The sequence below is a fragment of the Microcebus murinus genome, chromosome 5, assembly GCF_040939455.1.
Source record: "Microcebus murinus isolate Inina chromosome 5, M.murinus_Inina_mat1.0, whole genome shotgun sequence".
Taxonomy (NCBI): domain Eukaryota; kingdom Metazoa; phylum Chordata; class Mammalia; order Primates; family Cheirogaleidae; genus Microcebus; species Microcebus murinus.
In genome coordinates this window covers 78,736,570-78,750,184 of record NC_134108.1, presented here as the reverse complement: position 1 = coordinate 78,750,184, position 13,615 = coordinate 78,736,570, and the positions used below count along the sequence as shown (strand labels likewise).

Sequence of the window (13,615 nt, the reverse complement as noted above, 5' to 3'; positions counted from 1 at the left end):
GTGTTCAAGTAAGGAAATGTTTAACTTGCCATAATCTTGGGTAGAGAGATCCAAAGGTAGATTTGGCATTTGGCAGAAAGTTCTGGAATGGAGATTTAGGAAGCCTTTACTGGTTGATTTATTCATGTTCTGAAGACAGATCTTACAATGTCTTTAAAGGTTTTCTCAAATGCTAAGCCAAGACTTCCCCTAATATATCACCTCCCCTTGGGAGATCAGTCCTTTATCCCCAATAGAGGGAACTCAGATGGAACCCAGAACAACCAGCCAGGCGGTAAGGGGAAGCCTCCGGAACACTAAGAGAGATGGTTCCACTCATCCTGCTGGCCAATGACAGGTCCCCGGTGTCGGACTCCATGCTCATGGGGGTCTCCAGGTCACGCTTGCTCAGGGGCTGGCTCCGGACACGCTCCAGCATCTTGAGGCCTGTGGGGAGAATGCCCAGGGCTGCTGAGACAGGGCACACAACTGGAGCCCAAGGGCAGGCCAGAACACACATGGGGACACTGTGGGGGTGTCACCCCACCCAGGTCTTCCCAGGTGACCTATTTATACCTCTTCAATATCTTCCCCTCCCTGAACAATTATTAATACATGCCACAAAAAATGGGCCCTTCCCTTCCCAAAAGACTCTCGGGACCACATGGATTCCAAGACACCCAGGTGGTTCTTCAAGAACCCAAGATGCCTTGGAACTCTGACAAGTCTCCACTAAGACCTCAACCACAGATCAGCCAGATACCTACCCTGGGCTTGACGATAGGAGTCCTGGCTTATCACGTGGGACATCATGTGCAACAGCCACTGCCTTGCACTGTAAGGTCCCACTACAGTGACGCGTGTCTGGCCTGTGGCTGTAAACCCACTCTCCAGCTGAATGAGGGTGTAGCTGTGCACCTCGATGCAGCGAAGGTACGTGTCACTCTGCCCTGTGAGCATAAGAGGTGAGAAGACTGACTGTAAGCCACCAGTGCTTGGGGAGTGGGAGGTGGGCTTGGGGGTAGAGACCTAGGACAGATGGAGGTGGGAAAGTTTGGGCAGATCAGAAGACGGGATAAAGGAGAGGGAAAAGGCAAAAGCCACTCACCGAAGATAAGCTCCTCCTGGCCCTCTTCCAAATAAAATACCATTGGAACATGAAAGTTTTCAGGCACGGTCCACCATGGCTTCTTGCCGGGAGCACTGGTTTCCATGTCCACACGCTCTGCTGCTACCTGATTCAGAAAAGGGGCAACTGCAAGCAGCTAGTTGAAAAAGCACTTGGAAAAAGTGAAGAAGGGCCAAGGCCCTCTCCCAAATATAGGTGCCTAAAGGACCCGCCTCTTGAACCACCTTAGAATCCTCGTCCAATCCCAGTAGCTCCTCTCAAGAAAATCCATTCTAGGCTGGGCGTGGTGGCTCACGCCTGTAATCCTAGCACTCTGGGAGGCCGAGGCTGGAGGATCACTTGAGGTCAGGATTTCCACACCACCCTGAGCAAGAGTGAGATCCCATCTCTACTAAAAGACAAAATAATTAGCCTGGCAACTAAAAGTAGAAACAAAAACTTAGCTGGTCATGTGTCTCATGTCTGTAGTCCTAGCTACTCAGGAGGCTGATGCAAGAAGATCACTGGAGCCCAGGAGTTTCAGGTGACTGCGAGCTATGCTGATAACAGGGCAACACATGGAAGACTATGTTTCATTAAAAAAAGAAAAAAGATAATCCATTCTATGTAACTGTCTACTCTGAGCTTAATCCTTTCATACCAAACTGAATAATCACATCAGTGCTCACCTCTCTGATGCCTAGAAACCACAATTTTCTTCATGCTAATTTCAAAGAGTTTTGAAGCAAATCTACTGGCCATGAACTAGGGCTACAATTGAGGAACAGAAGGTATTGGAGCAGGAAGGCTCCGGAATGGACTTTCTAAGTCTGGACAGGTACCAGCATCCAAGCGATGACCTTACATGTGTAGTCAAACAACGATGGGTTTATTGAATGGGCTGCATGAAGGGGCAGAAAACACCACAGGAAAATAAAGCCTTACAGGGAAATTTGTAGAAAACTAATTATAGGAGTGTCTAAGTGAGTCTAAGGAGTGTTTAGGGAAACAGTGGCCTCTTTTCTAACATGGGACAATATGCTGATTATCTTGGTAACTTGTATTTAGGAGGTAGGGAGGCTAATATGGTCCTTTTCTTTTTCTTTCTTTCTTTTTTTTTTTTTTTCTGAGACAGAGTCTCACTTTCTTGCCCAGGCTAGAGTGAGTGCTATGGCGTCAGACTAGCTCACAGCAACCTAAAACTCCTGGGCTCAAGTGATCCTCCTGCCTCAGCTTCACGAGTAGCTGGGACTACAGGCATGGGCCACCATGCCCTCTTCATTTTTTCTATATATATTACTTGGCCAATTAATTTCTTTCTATTTCATAGTAGAGACAGTGGTCTCGCTCTTGGTCAGGCTGGTTGCAAACTCCTGACCTCGAGCAATCCTCCGGCCTCGGCTTCCCAGAGTGCTAGGATTACAGGCGTGAGCCACTGCCCCCAGCCAGCTAATATGGTCTTGATTACAGAGTATTGTATCTCTCTGGCTTCAAACATAGTTACAGACTGGCCTTTCTACATCTTCCGTCACAATCACTGAGTAGTCTTAACGGGTAAAAGTATTTAGCAAGAGATATTTATGTTTGGTAGGGATGATTAGAATTTACCTGTCAGCTTCCAACTGCAAGCTCCTAGGTGCTTTGCACTTCTCAGCCTCCCCTTTGGACCTAAAAAGACAAAGTCAGCCCTCAGGACTTCAATCTGGGGGGTGCACATCCATATCACTCTCAGAAGCCATTGACAAAAAGGTTAGTGGGAGAACACTGCATCTTCATATAGTTGGTGTCTATATACCTTTTCTTGCAAAATGAGATGTTGAATCCTCTGGAAAGACAATGATTGCCCAGTAGCATTTAAGCTAGTCAGGGTTCACTGGTCAACTACAATACAGGTAACTAATCGAAACAAAATAATTATTAATCCTATAAATAGTCTGCAAGTACAAGGGCCTAGATTTAAAACCAGGCCATGAAATCATGTCCAAAACTCCAAATGAATCTGTTCTAGAGAGCCAGATAATCTTTTCTTTTAACCAAGCCACAATACTGTTCTACCTGACCAGGAATGTTTTAGGAAGGTGCTACAAACACCATTTCCTAGAAAACAAAGTTCTTCTTGGCTAGCCAAGACTATGCAATCATCCATGACCACCATGAAATTTTACTGGACCTAGTTTATTGAACCTCTGGAGAAAAAATACTGTCATTTATGACTTCTGTTAGGACCAGAGACAAATTTTGAACTACATTTCCTACTTGTATTATTCCTACTTATTGGAATTGTAGCTCCCGCAGTGCAGATGTAGAGAGAGGAAATGATTAATATCTCTCCGTGCTTGCCTTGTTTTAGGTCTCGGAGTATCATTCTCAGAGAAACAGTTTCCTGTAGAAGTAGATGTTTAAAATACTATTAACCGCTTTGGTACCGCGCTCACCGCCCAAGGAACCTTGCCCACAGCCGGCACTCATAGTCCCCATGCTAGTTTGTGCGGTGCATTGACGACGAATCCGTTTTGCTCCTGTGTGATGAGGAAAGCTTTAAAGCACTGACAGCTTGTTTTACTTTACAGGCAGCTTTACTTGTCAGGTAAATATAAGAACAGGTAACATATACATATATGTTTTCATTGCGTTATTTTTAAATGTTCACAATTTTATTTTGATAAGTGAAAAAATAGAAAAGTCAAATCACGGCTGTCAGCTAAAGTCGCTGTGAGCGTTCATCTGTGGCTATCAACTACAGTCGACGCTCCTACCAATAATAAAATAGTCTAAAGATATATTACACAGGATAGGTTTGTGTAATGATCAGGTGACCTGCCGTCTACATAAAAAGCAGTACCTTAGTGTTGCACAGCCTATATCAGGGCTGTGTCAGTATCATTGATCAAAGCGATAGGAGGACAATTATTAATCCTTCAATATGTGAAGATTGCTTGAGCGAAGGCCTGGGAGTCACTGAAGAGATAACAGACTAACACAGCAAGGATAGCCCCAACACATTGTTGCAGTGACGTCAGAAGTCTTTTGTCATTTGGGGTTAATGTCCAATTTTGAAGAAACTGAAGGTCAGAATTAATATCGTCAGGAAAATTCAAATTCCAGGAGGGACCTGTAGAAGAAAATCTGCCTTTTGAAGTGTTGAAAGGAATAGCCATGAAATTTTTGTTAGTGGAATCAGATGCAGAATAAAAAATACATTAATAAGTTAGATTTAAACGGTAGCTATAGTCTGAGAAAAGCACACAGGGAGTTTTGCCATTCCTTAGGTGGCAGAGAAATTCTGTACTACAGAGGATTCAGATAAAACTGTCAATAAAATTTGTGAAGCTTGAAAACTTTTGCTTGGCCTTTAGAGGGCACCAAAACACAATGATGAGGACAGCAACATTTTTACAAAGGAGAGTGATGCTATCAGAATATTTATCTTGTTTTATTGTCTTGGGTAGGAGTATCTACTTGGTATCATCAACAGCTGGATCTGAAAATCTTGGTGTCGTACTTTTCTTCCAAAGATAATATTTTTCTGGAGAATACTTAAGAACCCTCAGTTTATGGTTTCCCTCTGACTGTCTCCCTTGTCATTGAGGCCAAGGGTATTTTTTCCTTTGAGTTTTAGAAGTTTAGTCTCTTCCAAAAGAATAAATCTTCAGACTTCTATGCATGATAGGTTAATTAGGTGGGTTTCTTGGGAAGGCTGCTGTTACCACTTAAAAGTTAGGGGCATCCAATCAATTCTTGGTGCCAGATGTGGTAGCTCACGCCTGTAATCCTAGCACTCTGTGAGGCCTAGGTGGACAGATTGCCTGAGGTCAGGAGTTCGAAACCCCACTGAACAAGAGAGAGACTCCCTCTCTACTATAAATAGAAAGAAATTAATTGGCCAACTAACATATATATACAAAAAATTAGCCAGGCATGGTGGCGCATGCCTGTAGTCCCAGCTACTCCGGAGGCTGAGGCAGCAGGATTGCTTGAGCCCAGGGGTTTGAGGTTGCTGTGAGCTAGGCTGACTGATGCCAGGGCACTCACTCTAGCCTGGGCAACAAAGGGAGACCCTGTCTTAGCAAAAAAAAAAAAAAAAAAAAAAGGCGCTTCCCTCAGCAGAGAGGGAAGCTCAGCGCCCCAGGACCTGTAGGGAGCAAGGGGAGGACCCACGGGCCGTTGGACGGGCTGGGGGCCGCAACCCCTGCCACAGCCCCGCACCACACACTGCTTTGGTGTCGCAGCTGCTCCCCCAGTGGAGGCGCCACAGGACGCGCGCTCAGGAGGCGGGTCCGCGCAGGGAGCGAAGAAGACGAGACTTGGCGCCACCTCGGGCCCCGGAGGCGAGAAGGCGGGACTGGCGGCTTGGCCACCTTGGCGGGACCTGTCTGCTTGAGGCCTTCCCAAGACTTCCTTCCCCGTGTGTTGCGGGTTGGGTGGCGGGACTGAGGCCTGAGGAGGGATCCCGGGTGACGAGTATAATGAGATCCCAGGTGCATCTCCTAGAAGAGCATGTGGCACAGGGCCAGAGAGTTAGAGCCCCGAGCATCCTCCTGCCCCTTGCTCCCACTTTGCCTCTCCCTCTGTCCTCCCCCCATCTCAGTCTCTGGCCTCTGTGGCTCCCTTTCCTTCCCCTCGCCCTTCTTTGGCCTCCTCTCACCCTCCCACCCACAGGCTTTCTGCCTCCTCCTGGAGAGGGTTGCCTTTTCTCAAAGGAAAGAAGTGCAGGAAACAGAAAATTTCTTCCTGCCCAGGCGGAAAAACAAGATAGAATGCAACCTGAGAAAAAAAATTAGAGTAGGGAATGCAATTAAACTGAAAAAGGGAAGCTGGCAAGCCCCCAGCCCGGGTGGCCCAGGAGGGGAACCATCAACTTTGACTTGATCTTGGTATTGTGAAAAAAAAGTCTGACTACAAACTGTGGGAGGAACACAAAGAAGCTGAATCTCAGCCCCTACATAATATGCCTGGACTTCCTGCTGTTGGCAATAACAGGGTACTTTCTTGACATCCAGCTCACCAGTGTTTCCTGTTACTTGCAGTTAAATGTGTCCCATGTGATTCTCGTCCCTTGTACATACTTCTCATTTTAAGTGATGAGGCTGAGCAATATTCCACTTTTGAAAGGAGAATGATTGATAGGTAACTAATATTTTATCACATATCTTCAGAGCAAAAAGCACAAGTATATCTCTTATTTCTTCAAATTTTGAGCTTCACATTTATTTAATTTTTTTCTTTTATTTTTTTCCAGCATATTATGGGGTTACAAGTGTTAAGGTTACCTATATGCCCTTGTTCCCCCATTCCCCTTCGAGTCAGAGCTTCAAGCGTGTCCATCCCCCAGTTGGTGCCCATCATACTCATTATGTATGTATATACCCATCCCCTCCCCCCCATAAATGTTACTCCTATATGTCCACTTAGGTGTTGATCAGTTAACACCAATTTCCTCGTGAGTACATGTGGTGCTTATCTTTCCATTCTTGGGATACTTCACTTAATAGAATGGGTTCCAGCTCTATCCAGGAACCAACAAGAAGCGCCATATCACCGTTGTTTCCTATAGCTGAATAGTACTCCATGGTATACATATACCACATATTATTAATCCACTCATGTATTGATGGGCACTTTGGTTGTGTCCACATCATTGCAATTGTGAATTGTGCTGCTCAAATATATCTGGATTATTTTAATTTGTAAGCACTTTCCAAATAGTATATTAAGCAACAAAGGATTTATCATTAAAATGTATATGCAGTACCAGGCAACTATTACTATAGAAAAATCCTATTTTTTTTTTTTTTTTTTTAAGACAGAGTCTCGCTTTGTTGCCCAGGATAGAGTGATTGCCGTGGTGTCAGCCTAGCTGACAGCAACCTCTAACTACTGGGCTCAAGTGATCCTGCCTCAGCCTCATGAGTAGCTGGGACTACAGACATGCAGCACCATACCTGGCTCATTTTTTCTATATATATTTGAGTTGGCCAATGAATTTATTTCTATTTTTAGTAGAGATGGGGTCTTGCTCTTGCTCAGGCTGGTCTCTAACTCCTGACCTTGAGTGATCCTCCAACCTCTGCCTCCCAGAGGGCTAGGATTACAGGCATGAGCCACCTTGCCCAGCCAATGAGAAATGTTTCAATATCTTTTCATCCTGTTGTGGACGTGAGAAAACTCACATTTTAATGAATTGCAACTATACTGAAGCCATAGAGTCACGTATTTTGCACTCATGGAAGTACACAATTCAATGACAAAAAATTTTAAATTAAATTATATCCCTGAGTAATCATTTTGTTGGGAATTTTTTAAAAAGATATCATAATATATTCAAAGGAACGTAGTTAGCTCTTCGGGTGATTCAGACTAATAGCCAGGCAAAATTTTCTTATAAAGAGCCAGATAGTAAATATTTTATGCTTTGTGGCATGCAGTCTCTGTCAAAACTAATCACCTCAGTGACTGTAGCGCAAAAGTAGCCAGAGAGAATACATAAATTATGGGTACAGTTGTGTCCCAAGAAAACTTTATTTCTAACAGAAATTTCATTTAATGTAATTTTATATGTAATGAAATATTATCCTTCTTTGATTCTTTAAAGCATTCAAAAATGTAAAAATGGGCAGGGCATGATGGCTCACACCTATAATCCCAGCACTTTGGGAGTCCAAGGTGGGAGGATCCTCTGAGCCCAGGAGTCCAATACTAGCCCGGTAATATAGCCAGATCCGATGTCCACAAAAACATTTTTAATTAGCAGGGTTTGGTCACCTGTGCCTGTAGTCCCAGCTACTAGGGAGGCAGAGGTGGAATGATCACTTGAGCCCCAGAGTTGGAGGTTGCGGTGAGCTCTGACCACGCCACTGGAGACTGAGAAAGAGAGCCAGCCCCTCTCTAAAAAAAAAAAAAAAAAAAGTAAAAATGATTCCTAAACCACAAATTATACCACAAATAGGCATGAAAAAGTATTAGTCCTATCCAGCTACTAATATTATAAAACTTCAATAAATTAGAATGTGTTTACTGATGCATGAATAGAAATATTTATCAATGGAATACAGAAGCAAAAATACACCTAAAAACACACAGAAACTTAAAATTTGATAAAGGAGAGAATTCAGATTAGCATAGAAAAGACCGCTTACTCAATTAATGATGTCGGGATAAACAGGTAAGCCATTTAAAAATCAATTGGGGCCCCGCCCAGTGGTTCACACCTGTAACCCCTTAGTGAGGCTGAGCGGGGAGGATTCCTTGAGCCCAGGAGTTCCATGTAGCAGTCAGCTATGATTACACACTGCATTCTAGCCTGGGCAACAGAGCAAGACCCCAACTCTTAAAAAAGTAAAATCAATTGGAATCATAATTAGCAACCGAAATTCAAGTATCGATTCTACTAAATCAATACTACCAAAGTATTATAGTTATGAAATGAGGAAGATCTTCCTAAGAATGAAATAAAATACAGAGGCCATAACTTAAAACACATGAATTCAACCTCACAAATGTCAAAAATGTCTACATAACATATACACCAAAGGAAAGTAAAAAACAAATGACAAATTGGAAAAAATACTTGCAACTGGTATTACAATCAAAACACTAATTTTTATAATACATCAAGAGGTACTAAGGCTGGGAGGGGTAGCTCAGGCTTGTAATCCTAGCTTTCTAGGAGGCTGATGTGGGAGGGTGACTAAAGGTCAGGAGTTCAAGACCAACCTGAGTAAGAGCAAGACTTCCATCTCTACTAAAAATAGAAAGAAATTAGCTGGACAGCTAAAATATATAGAAAATATTAGCCGGGCATGGTGGTGCTTCCCTGTAGTCCCAGCTACTCAGGAGGCTGAGGCAGGAGGATCACTTGAGCCCAGGACTTTGAGGTTGCTGTGAGCTGGGCTGATGCCACGGCACTCACTCTGGCCTGGGCAACAAAGCAAGACTGTCTCAGAAAAAAAAAAAAAAAGAAGTATAAATTGGTCCACATCTAAACAAGGAAACTTGGTTATATCCATCCATTAATGCACTTTTAACAATTTATCCCACAAATAAATGACAAAACGATCTATGCACATTGCAGTACTGTAGTAGTTTTTGTTACAACAAGAGATTGGAAATAACCTAAAAGTCCACTGATATGAATGGGTTCAATCTTGTATTCATACAATGGAATACTATGTAGCATTAAGAAATTATGTGAAAGTGTCTATGCTCTAAAATGAAACTTTCTGCAAGATACATTATTATCTAAAAGAAAAAACAAAAAAAGGCAAAGTGCTCAAGAGTGTATTCTATGATGTCATTTGTACAGAGAAAAGAAGAAAAAATTGTGTATGTGTGTGCATTTATCTGGGTACTAAAGATAAATACAAGAAATCAGAAACAAATTTAGGAATGAAACCGTATGGCTGAAGGACAGTGTTTGGAGGGTATCTCTTTCACTTAAAGCATGTTTACAATTTTGAACCCTATGAAGATATTGCCTATTGAAAAAAAATTTTAATTTAAATTAAAATGCCTAGTGGATATTCAATTATCGCTTAAGGAAAAAGTAGTTCCAGACAGACAACATATTTTGGTAACGCTTAAGTAGATTCTTTTCTTTAGGAAAATAAAAAATTTTGCACCTATTGAATAGCAGATAACATGTTAAGCAAAAAGAAATCCAATAAGCCTTTTTTTAACAGTCTCCTCCAGAGAATGCTTCAAAGAAGCAACCTTCAGGGGACCATTACTTGCAGAGAGTGAAAACTCAGATTTCCTAAACCCAAGTGAAGTATATACAGACCCATAGTGAGAAAAGAGTTTACTGGTAATTGTGTAAAGAAAACAAGTAACACAGAGCCATGATTGTCATGTCAGAACTTTGAATAGATTCATCTTCTACAGTTGTCTTAAAAAAGAAAAAAAAAATTACAAAAAAAAAAAAAAGAACTTTGAATAGAGTTAGGAATACTGTAGTACCTTTGGCAACCATGAAAATCATTCCTAGGAATGTTTTTGTAAGATCAGTGTTGACTACTGTCCAAAGGTCAGGTATGGACATTTACTTTGCTTATGTCCAGTACCCTGAAATGTGCTTCATCCTTTATAGGTTCTTTTTTCCCTAAATATTAGAATAAATTTCTAGCCATTAAAAAGACTTTCATTGGCCGGGCGCGTTGGCTCACGCCTGTAATCCTAACTCTCTGGGAGGCCGAGGCGGGCGGATTGCTCGAGGTCAGGAGTTCGAAACCAGCCTGAGCAAGAGAGAGACCCCATCTCTACTATAAATAGAAAGAAATTAGTTGGCCAACTAATATATATAGAAAAAATTAGCCGGGCATGGTGGCGCATGCCTGTAGTCCAGCTACTCGGGAGGCTGAGGCAGAAGAATTGCTTGAGCCCAGGAGTTTGAGGTTGCTGTGAGCGAGGCTGACGCCACGGCACTCACTCTAGCCTGGGCAACAAAGCTGAGACTCTGTCTCAAAAAAAAAAAAGACTTTCATTGATTTACTCAACAAATAAGTATTGAGGGCCTGCTATATGGCAGACAATGTGCTATGCCTAGGACTATATAATACCAAACAATTCGTTTCTAGAGGCCGGGCATGGTGGCTCATGCCTGTAATCCTAGCACTCTAGGAGGCCGAGGTGGGCAGATTGCTCTGGGCAGATTGCTCGAGGTCCTGAGTTCAAAACCACCCTGAGCCAGACCCTGACTCTACTAAAAATACAAAGAAATTAATTGACCAACTAAAAATATATATACAAAAAATTAGCCGAGTATGGTGGTGCTTGCCTGCAGTCCCAAACTCGGGAGGCTGAGGCAGGAGGATCGCTTGAGCCCTGGAGTTTGAGGTTGCTGTGAGCTAGGCTGACACCATGACACTCACTCTAGCCTGGGCAACAAACTAAGACTCTGTCACACACACACACACACAAAAAAAACCAATTAGTTTCTAGGGAAATAGCTTCGTTGAATAATTGCTCAGTATAGTATTTATAAACTTATAGAAAATAACATTTTCCCATTAAAAAAAAGTGACCATCATGTGTAAACCAGTTCTACTGGCAGTTTTTGAAGACCTCGAAATCTTTCAATATTCTCTTTCAACTCCAAATAACTCGAGTTAATTAAGATATTTGATCATCAAGAGGCAATAGGACAGGCAGGCCTCCGTGGCTCACACCTGTAATCCTAGCACTCTGGGAGGCCGAGACCAGAGGATGGCTCTAAGTCAGGAGTTTGAGATCAGCCTGAGCAAGGGCAAGACCCTGTCTCTACTAAAAATAGAAACAAATTAATTGGTCAACTAATAAATATATATAGAAAAAATTAGCCAGGCATGGTGGCACATGCCTGTAATCCCAGCTACTCAGGAGGCTGAGGCAGCAAGATTGCTTGAATCCCCAGGAGTTTGAGGTTGCTATGAACTAGGCTGATGCCATGGCACCCTAGCCCAGCAACAGAGTGAGACTCAAAAAACAACAACAACAACAAAAAAAAAGCAGCAGCAGGAAAAAGGGCTGGACACAGTGGCACACACCTCTAATCTGAGCACTTGGGAGGCCCAGGCCAGAAGATCACTTGAAACCAAGAGTTTGAGTTTGAGGTTGCAATGAGCTCTCTAGGTGAGGGGGCAAATTGAGTCATTGTCTCAAAAAAAAAAAAAAAAAAAGGAATAAAAGGTAAAGAAAGAAAAAAAAAAAGAACAGCAGCACAAGAAGTTCTTAACCAATTTACCACTAAGTAAGCATAATCTGGCAAGTGTAATTTGATGACTTCACTGATGTTACTAGTGACTTCACACATTAGCATTCCACATTCTCTTCTCAGCCAAGGTCAACTAGTAACAATGATAACAATATAACAACATGGTGGAAGAGGGGGTAGCTATCAATTTATAAGGCATTTCCACATGTCTCAGCTCATGTAATCCACACTTTTGTTATCCCCATTTTACTGTGAGGAAACTCATTAAGACAATTATATTAGGCCGGGCATGTTGGCTCACGCCTATAATCCTAGCACTCTGGGAGGCCAAGGGAAGCGGATTGCTCCAGGTCAGGAATTCGAAACCAGCCTGAACAAGAGCAAGACCCTGTCTCTAGTATAAATAGAAAGACATTAATTGGCCAACTAATATATAGAGAAAAAAATTAGTCAGGCATGCTGGTGCATGCCCGTAGTCCCAGCTACTCAGGAGGCTGAGGCAGGAGGATCGCTTGAGCCCAGGAGTCTGAGGTTGCTTTGAGCTAGGCTAACTCCATGGCACTCACTCTAGCCTGGGCAACAAAGTGAGATTCTGTCTCAAAAAAAAAAAAAAAAAAAAAAAAGACAATTATACGAGGTGTCTAATTATTAACAATGAATGGCAGAGTTAGAACTGAAACCCAACTCTCCTGCTACTAACCTTTATATTCTTTCTACATTGACAGATAAAGAAACTTAAAAACATATATATACACATTTTCTACTAAGTCAGGTGCTTAATATTTAGAAAATAATAGTCTTTAAGTAAATTCTCTACAGGTACACCTCAGTTAGCAAAATTTAATGTACAAGCTGATCCTTATTTTAAAATTTCCCAAGAAGAGTTCTGACTAATACACATTAAAAGATACGGCCTTTCTTAGGAATTTGGTTTGGGGATTCTCTAACCATAACAAATAATTGAGGGTACCTGGATCCTGGTTGGGAATTTTTTTTCCTTGGTTCTGAATTATAATTTATTCCCAAGTAATTAGCAATGTATAGTGTTTGATATTTGTGGCCAAGTGAAATTCTTCACCCTCAGACAAATATAGGATTTCACATATATTAAAATCCAGAATAAATAAATATATTTGGCAAACAGTCACTTAATACTGCTTTCCCTACAAGAAAGAGTCACAAAAGTGTTAGCCCAGTGACAAGGCATGCGGAATCTCTGTGCCACAGCCGCTACAGTTGGTAGGACGTGTGCGTTGGATAATTTCACAAGCTTAGAAAACTTCTGAGAATCCTAGGCCAAAAAAAAAATTGTCCAGAGTTAGTTGCTATTATTGTCTCTATTATAGATCAGAAAACCAAATTTACCAAAATTTGGCACTTGTCCCCAACAACATCAGAAGACTGAGGACAATTGGTTTGAGGAGAAGGAAAGAGTTTTATTAATTTGCTGACAAATGGGCAACATGGAGACTCCTGTCTGAAATGCTATGGCCTGCTTCTGAGCAGAAGAATAAAGTTTCTACAGGTTCTCATCAATCCCATCTATGGCTAAAACAGTCTCCTGACCTCCACCTGGATCAATCCCACCTTCAGCTAAACCTAGCTCCTGACCTCCACCCAGACAATTCCCTTGAGCCATCTCCTGGTGGCAAGAAGTATAAAAGACATTCCCCTGCCCCTCTGAACCACTGACCTGAAAAAGGAATACAGGTCCCAGTTCTCCAAAAGGAGTGAGGGATGTTTTAAAGAGACAGAAAACATTTTCCCTATATTTTCAACCCATTTCTTCTGTTACACCAAGGCACTGAAAAATTGGTAAACCGACAAACATCATAAAGCTA

General features: G+C 42.2%; 1 protein-coding gene across 1 annotated transcript; it reads right to left on the bottom strand.

The window, feature by feature from the left end:
- Positions 1–223: 223 nt before the first annotated feature.
- On the bottom strand, positions 224–5,571 carry LOC105857953 (KH homology domain-containing protein 1-like). Its single transcript, XM_076003573.1, has 4 exons — positions 5,242–5,571; positions 1,088–1,214; positions 747–929; positions 224–426 (listed from the first exon to the last, which is right to left on the bottom strand). The coding sequence occupies exons 1-4, from the start codon at positions 5,569–5,571 to the stop codon at positions 224–226; spliced, it is 843 nt and encodes a 280-aa protein (XP_075859688.1).
- Between the last annotated feature and the right edge of the window lie 8,044 nt (positions 5,572–13,615).

Excerpts from the sequence above, each read along its gene's own strand:
- LOC105857953 (XM_076003573.1), bottom strand. The coding sequence starts at position 5,571 with ATGCACCTGGGATCTCATTATACTCGTCACCCGGGATCCCTCCTCAGG. Across the intron at positions 1,215-5,241 it reads GCCCGTCCAACGGCCCGTGG|GTAGCAGCAGAGCGTGTGGA; the intron begins GTCCTCCCCTTG and ends TTTCTGAATCAG. Across the intron at positions 930-1,087 it reads CCAGGAGGAGCTTATCTTCG|GGCAGAGTGACACGTACCTT; the intron begins GTGAGTGGCTTT and ends TTATGCTCACAG.